This window comes from Parasteatoda tepidariorum, chromosome 7, assembly GCF_982258835.1.
Source record: "Parasteatoda tepidariorum strain Cologne lab strain chromosome 7, Ptep-v5.0, whole genome shotgun sequence".
Classification (NCBI taxonomy): domain Eukaryota; kingdom Metazoa; phylum Arthropoda; class Arachnida; order Araneae; family Theridiidae; genus Parasteatoda; species Parasteatoda tepidariorum.
This window is the reverse complement of record NC_141761.1, coordinates 73,891,016-73,904,219: the sequence shown is the minus strand read 5'-3', so window position 1 is coordinate 73,904,219 and position 13,204 is coordinate 73,891,016. Positions and strand designations below refer to the sequence as shown.

The 13,204-nt window shown below is 27.5% G+C and overlaps 1 protein-coding gene across 1 annotated transcript; it reads left to right on the top strand.

Moving 5' to 3' along the window:
• The first annotated feature begins 1,643 nt into the window (after positions 1-1,643).
• On the top strand, positions 1,644-5,789 carry LOC107455651 (cytochrome b-c1 complex subunit 10-like). Its single transcript, XM_087168081.1, has 3 exons — positions 1,644-1,805; positions 1,920-2,048; positions 5,677-5,789. Exons 1-2 carry the CDS (start codon positions 1,756-1,758, stop codon positions 2,041-2,043), a joined length of 174 nt encoding a protein of 57 aa, XP_087024207.1. The 5' UTR covers positions 1,644-1,755; the 3' UTR covers positions 2,044-2,048; positions 5,677-5,789.
• The last annotated feature ends 7,415 nt before the right edge of the window (positions 5,790-13,204 follow it).

Sequence of the window (13,204 nt, the reverse complement as noted above, 5' to 3'; positions counted from 1 at the left end):
AAAAAGGCATGCCAATAGCACGAGGTGTTCCCAGGTGGTCATCCTTCCAAGTACTGACCGCGCTTGTTGATGCTTGACTTCGGGGATCAGACAAGAACCGGTATTTTCCTCATGGGATGGTCATTGACTGACATTGAAGATACATATCCGTCGTTGAACAGCCGATCCACTTTAGGGTTTATGACTACTAATGTGCAACTCCGTAGCCTTGTAATTTTGAACCTATCAACTACACAAGGAAACACCTGGATCAGTACTCCCAGAGGTATGATTTGTTATGGGAATATGGAGGACTTCGAAACTCGACAGATTTAACGTACATCAGTCACTATTTACTATACGGGGAGTCTTCGGCAGGCGGGGATCGAATCCACGAACTCTCGGACATGGGCCCAGTGCCCTACCAACCGGTGATCCCTTCCCTGACATTGAAGATAGGAAAAAACTTATATTCTATCATTTATATATTATTGTTATTAATTTATTTATCTGTGTATATTTCCGTATCATGATCTGTCTCGCACCAAGTACAATCGGTATAAGGTGCCATATAAGTTTTAAACTTACAATTTAAAAAAAAAAGTAAAAAGTGTGTAGAGGATTGCCCGAATGTGGTTGTAAGTTAAACCTTTCAAGTTAGTCCCCTTGTGTGATTTATTTTAGTTTTTTTTTTTTATTATTAAGTTACTATCGAAATGCCGCTCGAAAGTTACCAAAACTTGGGAATTATTTTTCGCAGATCATGATATATGGAGATCTTCCCATTTATTGATTTATTTTCAGGTTATAACTTAAGGATCAGTCTGATAATGGCGTCTAGTTACCATCACGCAGACTGTTTGTAAATCTCTTAAAATATTTTACTCATATCAATATCGAATCACTTTTTCTAAAAGGGCTACAAAAAATAATAATTTAGAAAAATAAAATATATTCACAGATGGTACCCAAATTTATAGAAATAAGAGAGGGTTACGTAATTGGTGAGATTTTCGTGGTGAAATAAATTTGACCAATCAAGATTTCACATTGCCTTGGCGGTGCAACAATTGCATTCGGCGTAAAACCTTCTTCAGGGGTCCTTCCACTGCATCGGACTGCCATGCATAAATGCGCGTTTGTGAATTTGTGGAAACTACATCGTAACGGAGCATTCTCGTTACATATGATTTATATATGTAATCCCACGTAAATGCGATTCATGAATGTGCAAACAACTCGTCTTACACGTAGTTTTTAAACAGTCTCACGCTCATCTAGCGCAAACACGTAAATGACTTTTAAGCTTGCGCAAAACGCATTTACGTGGCACAGACGCGGAGAGCAAGAGAAAAATTCACCATTCATATTTTCCGAAAGCTTGCATTTCCGAATTTATATACGCGACTCCATAGACATATGCATTGAGAATGGCTCTTTAGGGAACATTGACATATCATCCTAAAATATTACGTGTACTTAACGACGATACCAATATGAGTTATATTTATGAGATGCATTTACCCTGGAAATACTCGTTAATCAGGTTCTTGCTTGCATCGTTGAAGTTTCATAAGTGATTTTTCTGTGAATTCGGAGATGCGAGCGAAAAGAAGATTATTGTTTTTATTATTGTAATTGCTTCGAACTTTAAATATGCACAAACGTAGGCAGCTAAGAGCTTCCCACAAGAATTATTTGCTCCAAAGCAATAACCTCTGGTTTCATTAAACCTTTTATTCAACCTCTTGTTGTGTGTTAATTTGTCCTTTAAGCATGCTGACGAGAATAATCGGAAAAAATAGGATCGCTTTTGTACAATCATGGTATGTATATAGTTTTTCATAAGAAAATTCTTCCAGTGCGACAAGGTCACCTGTATTTTATATGAATTAGAAAATCAAATTTATATGTAATTATTTTTTAATCTCTATTATTAGGTCTAAAACAGGAGCAACTTTTGGTGCTGCTGGTGGCCTAGGCTTTTTATATTTTACTGATTGGAAAGCTGTTCTTAAATATTTACCAGTTTATAACACTAAGTTTCAGAATAGTGAAAAATAATCGAGGTAATGAATTTCTTTTAATTTGACTAAAATGTTTTCCTCTACTTATCATATTATTTTAAAAATTGATACTGTTGACATTTAGACTATGGAATTGAGTACCTCTTGAACTAGGCATGGTACCTTTAAGCTTTTACTGTATATATAATCATCCTTTTGCCTACTATTTCTGTCTTGATATTTTCTTATTAGACACTCTTATTTCTAAGTTTTTTTTTGTAAGAACATAAAAATTGCTTAAATAAGAGGGGCACCCAACTGTAAATATTAACCCTGATTTACAAGGGTGTTGCCATATCTGTACCAGCTTTCACCAACTTTAATTACCAATAAATTTTAAACTTCCAAATATTTAACAAAAAAGTGTAGTTTGCCCAGGTTGCTGCTGTCTATAGGCTTCAAATTGGTCCTCTTCTGTGATATTTATGTTATTTTTATTCTCACATGCCTTTGTATAGGCATTGCCTAAATGTGGCAATTAATTAAGTTCAGAATTATTAGATACAGAAATCTTATACAAGATACTGCTCATAATAAAGTGCAAGTATTTTTTTTTTCCAAATATATTTTTAAAGTTAAATTAAAATCAATTTTTGGAATTTGCATTTTCATTTCCTTTTAACACTGTATGCCATCTTTTGTTGTAATATTGCTACAACTTAATAGTTCTAACTAAATTTCTCATTCTAAATTTGCATCATAGACTGCTTCATAGTTTTTTCGGCTCATATCTTAGTTATGAGTAATTGATTTATATCAAGTTCTTGCATTGAGTATGCAAAATATAAATGGTGAAATATAAAATATTTATAGTGGAGTATTTATTTTAGATAAGCAATAATTTGCAACATCTTGTGGATAATGGTGACAGTATAAAATTCATGCTATGCCTATTATTGTTAACATTGTCATTCATTCAATGCAACATCAATTTTTTCTTAAAATTTTCAAATTAAGGGTCACATATAAGGCATTGATATAATTGCCATTAAATTAGTTAATTGCCATGCATTGTTTTATTTAAACTTTTGCTCTAGGGTGGCTCTTTCAATAGATCCCTCCTTTGGTAATTCTTTTTTATTTTCTCGAGAGCCGCTGCCTAGGACTTGGGGATTATTCTGTTGCAGATCAGACTATGGAAATCTTCCTGAATATAGCATTTCTCTATTAGAACCCAAATTCGCTTTGTTAGGAATTTGGTATGGCCTCACCACTGTAGCAAACAAACCTATTTGCATTACCATTAGGATCAAATTCCTGCTTTTATGAACTGATATGGAAACACTAAAAATTTCACACCATAGAACTTGTCAAAAATCTGATATCTTTTGATAATGCTGTCAAAAGTATTACTGGAATAATGTTTTAAATGTATTTATACTTTAAAAAAAATATTTCAAATGAAGTCAATATCTATGCATGTTTGATTTTGCTGAAGTTCCTCTCTTTCTTCATCTTCTTTTCCTGTTATATCTCCAGATGACTTAGCCTCTTTTAATATTTCTGATTTTTTCTAATCATCACATACTGACATTATTGTCCACAATAGGCAATTCCTCAAAGTTTTTTTTGGATTCATTAAATTTGCAATTTTTTTCTTCTATTTTATGAGCAGACATTCTTTTGTAGTGACACATCTATTTCTTTAGGACTCCATAGTTCAAGCAATTTCTTTCCAAGCATGGTAATCTATTTCTCATTTGTGTTTCAAGAAATGATTCATAAAATTGCTTAAGAATTCTTTCTTTATGAATTTAAATTCAAAAAATTCTTCAAAAAAAATAAAAAATAAATTTTTGATTTTTACTGGTTGAAAATTTTTTGTGATTTCACAATTTTACTTAGATTTGATTACGCAAATTTTTTTCTATTAACAATCTAGCAAATGCATTGAGAAATCGGTTTTCTTTCTGCGTTATAACTGTATTGTTGTGTTGTAATTGTATACCATTGTAGGCTGTCTTATCAATTGTCAAATTTTTTTCTGTTAAATTTATAAGATAAACTGACTTAGGACAATATCTGCATGGATGCCATTCTTCAGTCCTGAGAACAAAAATCAGTCTTGAAAGAAAATCGGTAGACTATATTTCATCAATAAATATCTCTTTCCCATTTGTTTTTTACAATAAAATTTCCTCATTTTCTTAAAAGTGTAGCATATTTTTTGTTAAAAATAAAATAAAATATTACATTTTAATGAAAATATTGTTTTTATAATTATATTACGAAATGATCAAGTAAAGATATCACACTACAATTAGAATTCATGAACGGATTGAAACTTCAGCGTCTGCTTTCTTAAACAAAATTTGTACTATTCTATCCAAATTTGCTGGATTTTTCATTTTCCCTCTTCGTTTTGAAATACTAGCCTAAGCTAAATTAAGATTTTTTTTTTAAAAGAAAATATTTTTACAGATAAGACAAAAATATTGAATGGTGAAGTAAAAAATATATAGAATTAGGAATATGTACAAGGTTATTTTTTGTTGTAATTGTTGTAAAAGATAACGTGAAAAAAGTCAAATTATTGATAAATATCTGAATCATTATCGTAAAAAGGTACATTTTGTAGTCGGTGAGCTTTAAATTTATGGTAAACAACACTAGACCCTGTTAATTGGTCAAAATATAAGTTCAGTTTTGAAATTCTTTTAGAATGGCATTCATCTAGAATAAATTTTGATACATTGATAATATTTGCACATCAAAAGTTATCGAAATAACAGTAATATTTTTTAAAATATTATTATAAAATTGACAAAATTATTTTATTGTGATAGTCGTATAGTAATTAATTAGGTTGCTGTTTTTTGCTGCTATTTCGTTTTTAATTAATATTTTAAAAATTCAAATATAAACAATTTAAAAATGTAACATATAATTCATTAATAATTAAGTCAGTGTTTTCATCATAGAAAAAAAATGGGTGAAAATTTCTCACCCTTTCTCAAAAACAGGGTGAGATTTCAAAAAGTTAAGTGAGATTTCAAAAAAAAAAATAAAAAAACACAAAATCTCTTGGAAAAAAAATCATTTCCTTAATAATAATACATTTTTAACGTCTTCTATTTTTTAAAGCATTTAATATTTTTGGTGCATCATCATAGAAGATTTTGCCTTTACAAGGTACTTGTCTACCTTACATCTACATTAGCACATAAAAAATTTGAACGTCTTACATGAAGAAACCTTACGTATGGTAAACACGTGGTTGTAGAGAAATGTGTTCTGAAAGGGGTTCCGTGGTTGTGTTCTGTTGTTCGAAAAGTTTCTGAACAATACTGGTAATTCGGGAAGCTAGATAACGGGGCAGATGTGGAAAATAATGGAAGATCCAGGAAGTAAAGTGAAACGGATTTTATTCTAAAGGGGTAAAGATTTTATTCTATTTCCAAAATGCGAGAAATTTGCGAATTTTGAAATTGATTTATAGAATGCGCAAATTTCTCGCGGTGATAATTTTTTAATGCGAGAAAAGAAAAAAATATGCGAGATTATCGCGTTCTCGCGCTGTCATCGCACATTACATTTTCTCATTACTGAGCATAATTATTGAATTCTGAATTAATCTTGTCTAAACTTCATTTAGAGTGTTTCTAGATAATTTTTTTTCTCTTTCTTACAGGATAATTTAGTGAAAATTAATGTTCAAGCTGATATAGATAAACAAATTAAAATCTTTGTTGTATGTCTGTAACAATTTAAGTGATGTCAATAAAGAAAATTTTGATTTCTTGACTTTTTTTGTTAAGTTCTTCATCTTCATTCTAAATTGTCTTGTGCAATTAATTTTTTGGACTGCATATGACTTACAAGAAAAATGCACATACTTATACCAACATATTGAAACAAAATCCAGCTTACATTAATGAGCATGGTTGAAGACATGAGATAAGGTAAAAAATTTGCTGTCGCTGCACACCCTGTGTCAAGATATGAACTCTCAAAGTTCTAGTAAATTTATTATTAAAGTAAAAAAGCCCTATGCCTGGTTTTGTGTTCTTGGCAGAATAGTTAAGATATCTTACTTTAAACTGAGTGGCTGATGGTTCTATATCAGCTGATGGAATTTAATTTTCATTTCTTATATTGAAACACGTTTTCTTTTCCTTTGAAATAAAAAAATATTCATTATTTTTAAATATTTTTTTCAGTAGCTTAATAATTATAAAAAAAATAATAATCAGTAAATTAAATTGCTACTAAAGTTAAAATTTTTAAAATAAAACAACAAAAAAAAATATTTAAAAAAATTAAAGATTTTTTAGAATTTTTTTTAAAATTTTAGTTTAATTAAAATTTCCAATTAGGTTATTTACTTTTAAAGATAACTTTTTTCCAAGTGAAAAAAAAAAGTTTTTTCCAGAAAAAAAACTGCGTTTAAACATTTTTTAGGCATAAAATAATTAATATTAATAAATAATTTTTAAAACGAAATAATTATGTATTCCAATTCCAAGTAAATTCATCATTTTATATTTTAAAGTATTGAAAATTTCACCCTAAAATAAATTACTTTTTTGAAAGAAAAAAAAACTTTTATTAAGATATGAAAAATTAAATACTATCACAAGCTGAGATGTAACCAACATCTCTGCTATAAGTCAGACATCCTAACTTTTTGGCTGCAAATGCATAATATTTACCAAAGTTGTTTTTTCACTGTAATATCAAATAAAATGAGTTGAGGGTCATATCATATCGTGATCCAGTGGCAGTGAATTTTTATCCATCTATGTTTTCAACCAAGCTCTTTAACTTTATCTTTTTTAGTTCCAATAAGAGTTTTACAGATGTGTACTTCTCTTGTAAGAATTGTACTACAATATCTTGTCGCTTTAGCACACTCTATACATTTATACTAAAAAAATGTATAGTTTAAGTTCAAAGGGGGTGTCAGCTACACTACTTTGCATAAGACGATTGTAGCCTACAAACTTAACTTTTTATTAGTTTGTGAATCATATTAATATATGCTTCTCTTTTGTATTTTTCTAGTATATTTTTATTATCGGGGTATATTTCAGTATTCATGTTTGATAGCACCATCTAGTTTAGCTTAAAAACAATTGTGGCAATCAATTTCTTTTAAAATAGTTTACGAGTTTCAATCATCTCGGGTCAAAATTAATAGCTTAGTCTGCTGGGTGACAATCGGGAGAAAAAATTCGTCATGTCAGCATTAATCAAAATGGATTCTTTGGGAGTAAACAAGCATACTAAAGTAAATGAAAATGTAATGGTTATAGAATAAGTTTGATGATTCAGGAAAATAAATAGTAAATACTATTTTTATTACAAGATAATAAAGAGTAATTACTTTCCCTTTAATGAATATTCATACTTGAACTTGCACCTGATATTTTTCTTGTAATTACTGTTTTATTATGATAAAAGTTAAATAATTCTGAATTTTTCACTTATAATACATGATAAATCATTAATAAATAAATTCATGATTCTAGATTTTATACTTGATTTTGTATCTGATGCAGACTAGATAGTAACATAATGCAATATATTTATATAATAATGTGTCTCCCAACATATAGATATACACATAGTTTGCCTCTTGCAAACTCCCATATCTAGACTTATAGCATTGGCAGTGACTATAGTTATGATGTAGAGCTAGACTAAACAATAGGAACAAGTTTTGACAGGAGTCTTCGAAAGAAATATCAGAAGCCTCCCCCCTCCCTCCAGAAATTTTGTTTTTGATTGTTTCCATAGCAGTAAGCAACCCCAGGCTCTGTGGCTAAAGAGTTTAATAAATTGAAAATAGTGGTGATCATTTTAAGCAGTTTTTTTTTTCTTTAAAATTCACTGGTGCAACTAAAATTTTTATTAATATGTAAATTTAATGCATTTAAATTTAAAAACAAAAAAGGCAAGAAAACTTATAATTCATAAAACTTTAATCAAAAGCATTAAAATATACAAGTAATAACTATCAATATGCATTTATATATATATATTCAAAAATTAAAAGTATAATAAAATTTTAAATTCATAACAAAAATCACATAAGGACAATATAGTTATATTTACTTTATCACAAAATATTTTTAATAAGGTTGATAATAGTTCAGAAATGTATAGTTATAACAGGTTTTTCTAAAGTCAGCATTGTACATGCTCTCTACTATTAAAGTACTTTTTAAAAGAGCACTTGTTTAATACTCAAATAGAAACATGAGAAAGTAGTAAATCACAACCAACATTAATATGTTTAAGGCAGCAGGTTTTTAGTTTGATACATCACACACACATATATATATATTGTTTTGAAGTACATAATTTACATCAAATTTCAAAATAAAGAATGGAGGTAATAACTATATTCAATTAAGCTTTTATACTATTCAAGTCGTCCACAGTTAGAGCTCTAAAAAGCTTGCCAAAGCTGAGTAGTTTTGCAAATTTATGAGTCTTAATAAACTTACATATCTTTGCTTATAATTTTTTTTTTCTTCTCAAAAACATCACTGTGTTTGAATATTTACTATACTTGCATTCCGAATTTAACGTATGCAATTAGCATACAGATAATTAGAGTCTCCGATAGTTTCACTTTAGAATTTAAAGCTGAATTACACTAAGTATTTAAGTCATATTTTTTGTATTAAGCATATTTTTAATAGCTTTCTTAATCTTATAAATATTTTGTTAGGAAATTAATGCTAATGTTATTTTTTTAAATAGAATTTTTTTTTCTGTTTTAGTTAATAAAAATGTAAAAAAATTTTTTTTGACCTGTACAAAATTTGAAATGTGAAAACTGTTTTTCATAGTTGAGAATAATTGAAGGCTAAAGAGTTCAAAACTGAATATTAACAGCAGGATTATGGGTTGGATTTTATTTCTTCATTATTTGCCATACAGTCATAAGAAATCAGTTTGTTACTTAAATATTTTCAAGTTTAAACATTTAAAAATAAAAAGATGCATAGTAGACCCTCAATCACCTATTAGTGAATAACTTGTGCTCAATTTTGAATTATAAAAAAATAACATATGAGGAAAAAATTGAATTATTAAAAGATAATATATTACAAAATACAAGACAGTTTGAAAGAGATGATAGTGTCATTTAGATCTTTAATTGGTTGTTCTAACTACCAGAGTAAAGGTTTTTTGGTGCACCATTCTCTGTGGGGGTGTGAACATATAGTTGTAAACAAAAATGTTCCTGGCTCAATTCCAACAATGCTGCACTATAATCTCTCGTTCACGTCTCCATAAGTCTAATGTAGCTTTGACTTAGAATTATGCTGTTTGTGAAACATCAATAATACAACTGACTTTACTTCCTAATAGAGCAAATTTATCTACATATCAGTCGGAAATAATATTAGAATGAATATGTCTAAATATATTAATATATATATAAATAATATATTCCAATTATACTAGATTTAAAAGAAAATTATGGTATTAGAATATTTATTTAAAGACAAATACTTTCTTTAATATGCAGCTAGGTTGTAAAATGAACAGTGTAGGATTACTACTAGAATTTTCGTGAGTTATCTTCAGGTAGGGCCACACAAGGACATTTCATTATACCCTGCTAAAGCATACAGGAAAATTAACTAAGTCAGTATTCTTCCTTCTTGTGCTTTCCAAGGTTCACAGATTACAACAGATTGGTAACAAGAACAGCATTTTCAATTCTCTGTGTCCTCTTTCTTGTTTATTAGCTTAGATAATCGAGAGTTCATTATGAAAGGAAGTGTTTTAGAACTGATGAATTTCAAGAAGTTATCAGAAAAATTTTACATTCTATAAAAAGCCACAGTTCAAAGATTGAAATTTTAGCAACAGCTAATAATTCAATGGTTTAGGAGAATAGTAAAAACAATTTTCCCATTTTTGAGATTTAAAGTAATTCAATTTAAAACTCGTGAAACTTTTTCGATTAAAATGTTTTAAATTCCAAATTGTAAGTAATGGAGAAGCCCATTGTACACAATCAATGTGAAAGATTTAAAGATATTTTGAACTACACTCTTTAGAGTTTTTATAACTAAATACCATCTAAAAAGTACATAAAATGTAGGAATCTCCTACGATTTGTAAAAATTTAGGAAAAGCTACAAGTTTTTCAAAAGTTTCAAGTTTTTCATTAATTTGATTTATTGAGGCTGATAAAAAAAAACCTTTACAAATGGAGATACAATAAAACATGTCAAGTTGTGACTAATAGTCTAATTTGATTTCTATCATGAAGAATCATATTTATTAAATACAGTATAATGGAACAAAACCTTTGTGACGTGTGATATCTATCTTGTACATATGTTGACCATTGAAATAAATCACAGAAAATTTGAAAGAACGAAATTCCTGATTTTGTAAATTCTGGTAAAAACAACAAAAATTAAAATCTGGAAATTTATGGAAATTTTTATATAAAATCAAAGTAATAAAACACTGATGATAAAAAAGGAAGAGTTAACACTATCACAGATGGCATTATTTTATCCCACAGAATTATATGCTACATTTTTAAGTTGAAAAAATAAACCTTAATCAAGCTGTTTTACATTACTAAAAAAAAGTGAAAGATATTAAAAAACTAAAGTTTATACCACATTCAGTAACTTTAAATCTATATTGAAATATTAGGGGAGAGTCGGGTAGCCCCGCCCACTTAAGGAGTATTGCTTATATTTCTGTATAATATTGAGTAATAATCAATATTCTTGTATGTTTCTATTGTTTTATCATCTAAATAAATAATGCAAAAAGAATAAACCAAAAAAGAATACTTTAACCTAAAAAAATAGAAATTTAAAAAATTTGACTACTGTATTCAACATATTTTCAAAACTATTGTTTACCATTTTACCAGCTGCATAAATACTTGATACTTTGAAAATAATCTTTTTTTAATACAACAATTAATGTCTGACGGCCCATTGGCTTGAAAAAATATTCTATACATATGAAATTGACAGTGGGCCGGGGTACCAGACACTCCCCTAAGTCTCATTTCTCTTAATTTCACACTATGTTTATTTCTTAGTCATCTTTCTTAAATTATCAGTTACAGACTCATACCTGCCAATATTGGAGAAATAAAATAACTGAGATTTTATAAGTGACATTTTTTAGGCTAGGAGTAAAGTTTTGATATATCATATATAATCATGTAAGTCAAAAAGAGCAATAACATTTAGAGAAGTAAAAAATATGTATATAAATCAATCTAAAGAAGAATTTTTAAAAACATTATTTTTAATTACTTAAACTATTAACACTCAACATACTGCAGTGCTGGCTATAGCACTATCTGTTGAGGAATAAGAGAAGTATTTTTGCCCTCAGCAAACATTTCATCACACAATTTTTTTTTGAAAATTTCTTCAACAAATACAGAGAAATTTGACAATAAACAGGAGAGTTGTAAAATACAGGAGTCTTCATTAAATAACAGGAGATTTGGCAGGTATGCAGACTAAACAAAGAGCTTCACTTTTGTAAGTTATAGTGATACAAAATTCTTACCAGTCCTTTCAGCTTTAAATTATACCAATTCCATAGAAAGTCACAAAAAAAGTTTGTATAATGGTGACAATTGATAAATACTATTAGATCTATAATACAATGTAATTTTAAAACTGCTAAAAATATTTAATTTTTAATGATATGTGGTTTAAATTTTAACGATTTTCATACATGAAGTGAAAAAATTATATTTTCTCATTATTGATGATTAATAAAACTGATTTCTTTTGCATAAAATCACTTACACTCTTAGCACTTCTAAAGGATTACAATAAATAAACACATAAAAATTAGTCTTAGTATAGTATTCAAATTAATGCATTTTGTCCAATATAACAATATATTTACAATAAAAAGTGCTTAATGTAAGTAAAACATAATCTAGTTACATAGTAAAATGTGAATCAATAAATAATGAACTGTGACTAGCATTTTTTTTTTTTTTTAATTCCAGGTGAATTCAAATGATAGAGGACACAAAAATTAATATGAAAAATACTGCAATAAAATCACTATAAAAATTCAATAAGTGCACTATATACAATCAAACAGTTTTTTGTTACAACACTAAAATATAATGGCAAATGAATAAAAAAATTCATTTAATTATTTGGTGTTTGTGCTATACTCAAACATTTTTAAAGCATAAGATACATGTAAAAATCTTTCTTATTTGTAGGCATTTTTAAACAATTAAAAATTAATAATACAATTTTATAAAAATTATATACATGAACATTTTACATCATACATAAAACATAGTTGTAAAATTCAAATAAGTGAATACAACAAAAGAAATACTGTTGCTATAAAAAATCAAAATTACTATAAAAGTAATTGTTTTAATCTAAACAAAAAATTAAAAAGAAACAAATTTTCTTTCGAATATGAACTAAAACAAAATAAAGAGCATGATTCATTTTAGATTTATGAGATTGCAAATAAGGATTTGAAAAATCGAAATAAACAGTAACTAAAAATAGTTTTGGTTTTTATTTTTATTTAGAATTTTAAAGATTGCAATGATTAACAAGAATTAGATTTTTGAAATGACATAATAATTTATCATTAGCAACAAAATATTAAAGTATTATATATAGATATATATTGTATATAAATATAATTAAAGGTTTCAAATACCATCATCTAAAAAAAAGTTCTATATATATATTAGCCATCTATTAGCTATATATCTAATATATATATATATATATATTAGAGATGAGTAAGAGCCAAATATTTTGACTACAATAACCTAATACTTTTAGCATCAGACAATAATCTTAATTTACAAACTGGATGAAAAATTATAAAATTTATAATAAAATACTTAACAAAACAGTTTCCATTTATTTATATCTGGGATAATTTAACCGGATATCAAATTAACTTAAATAATTCAGCCAGCTTGTGAAAAAATATTTTAGAAATCAAATTAAAGTGAATTACTCCTCTAAATTGCTTTTAAAAATCATTTAGGTGAAGTTAATAAAAATGAATTTTTCTTCTGAAATTTTACAATTAAAACAAAACAAAAGGCTCATAATTTTTATCAAAATGATTAGAAAAAAGTTCATGAGAAAACTATAGTAAAAGAAATTTTCATAAAAAATTAATATAATTGGTTTTGTTTTAAGTAT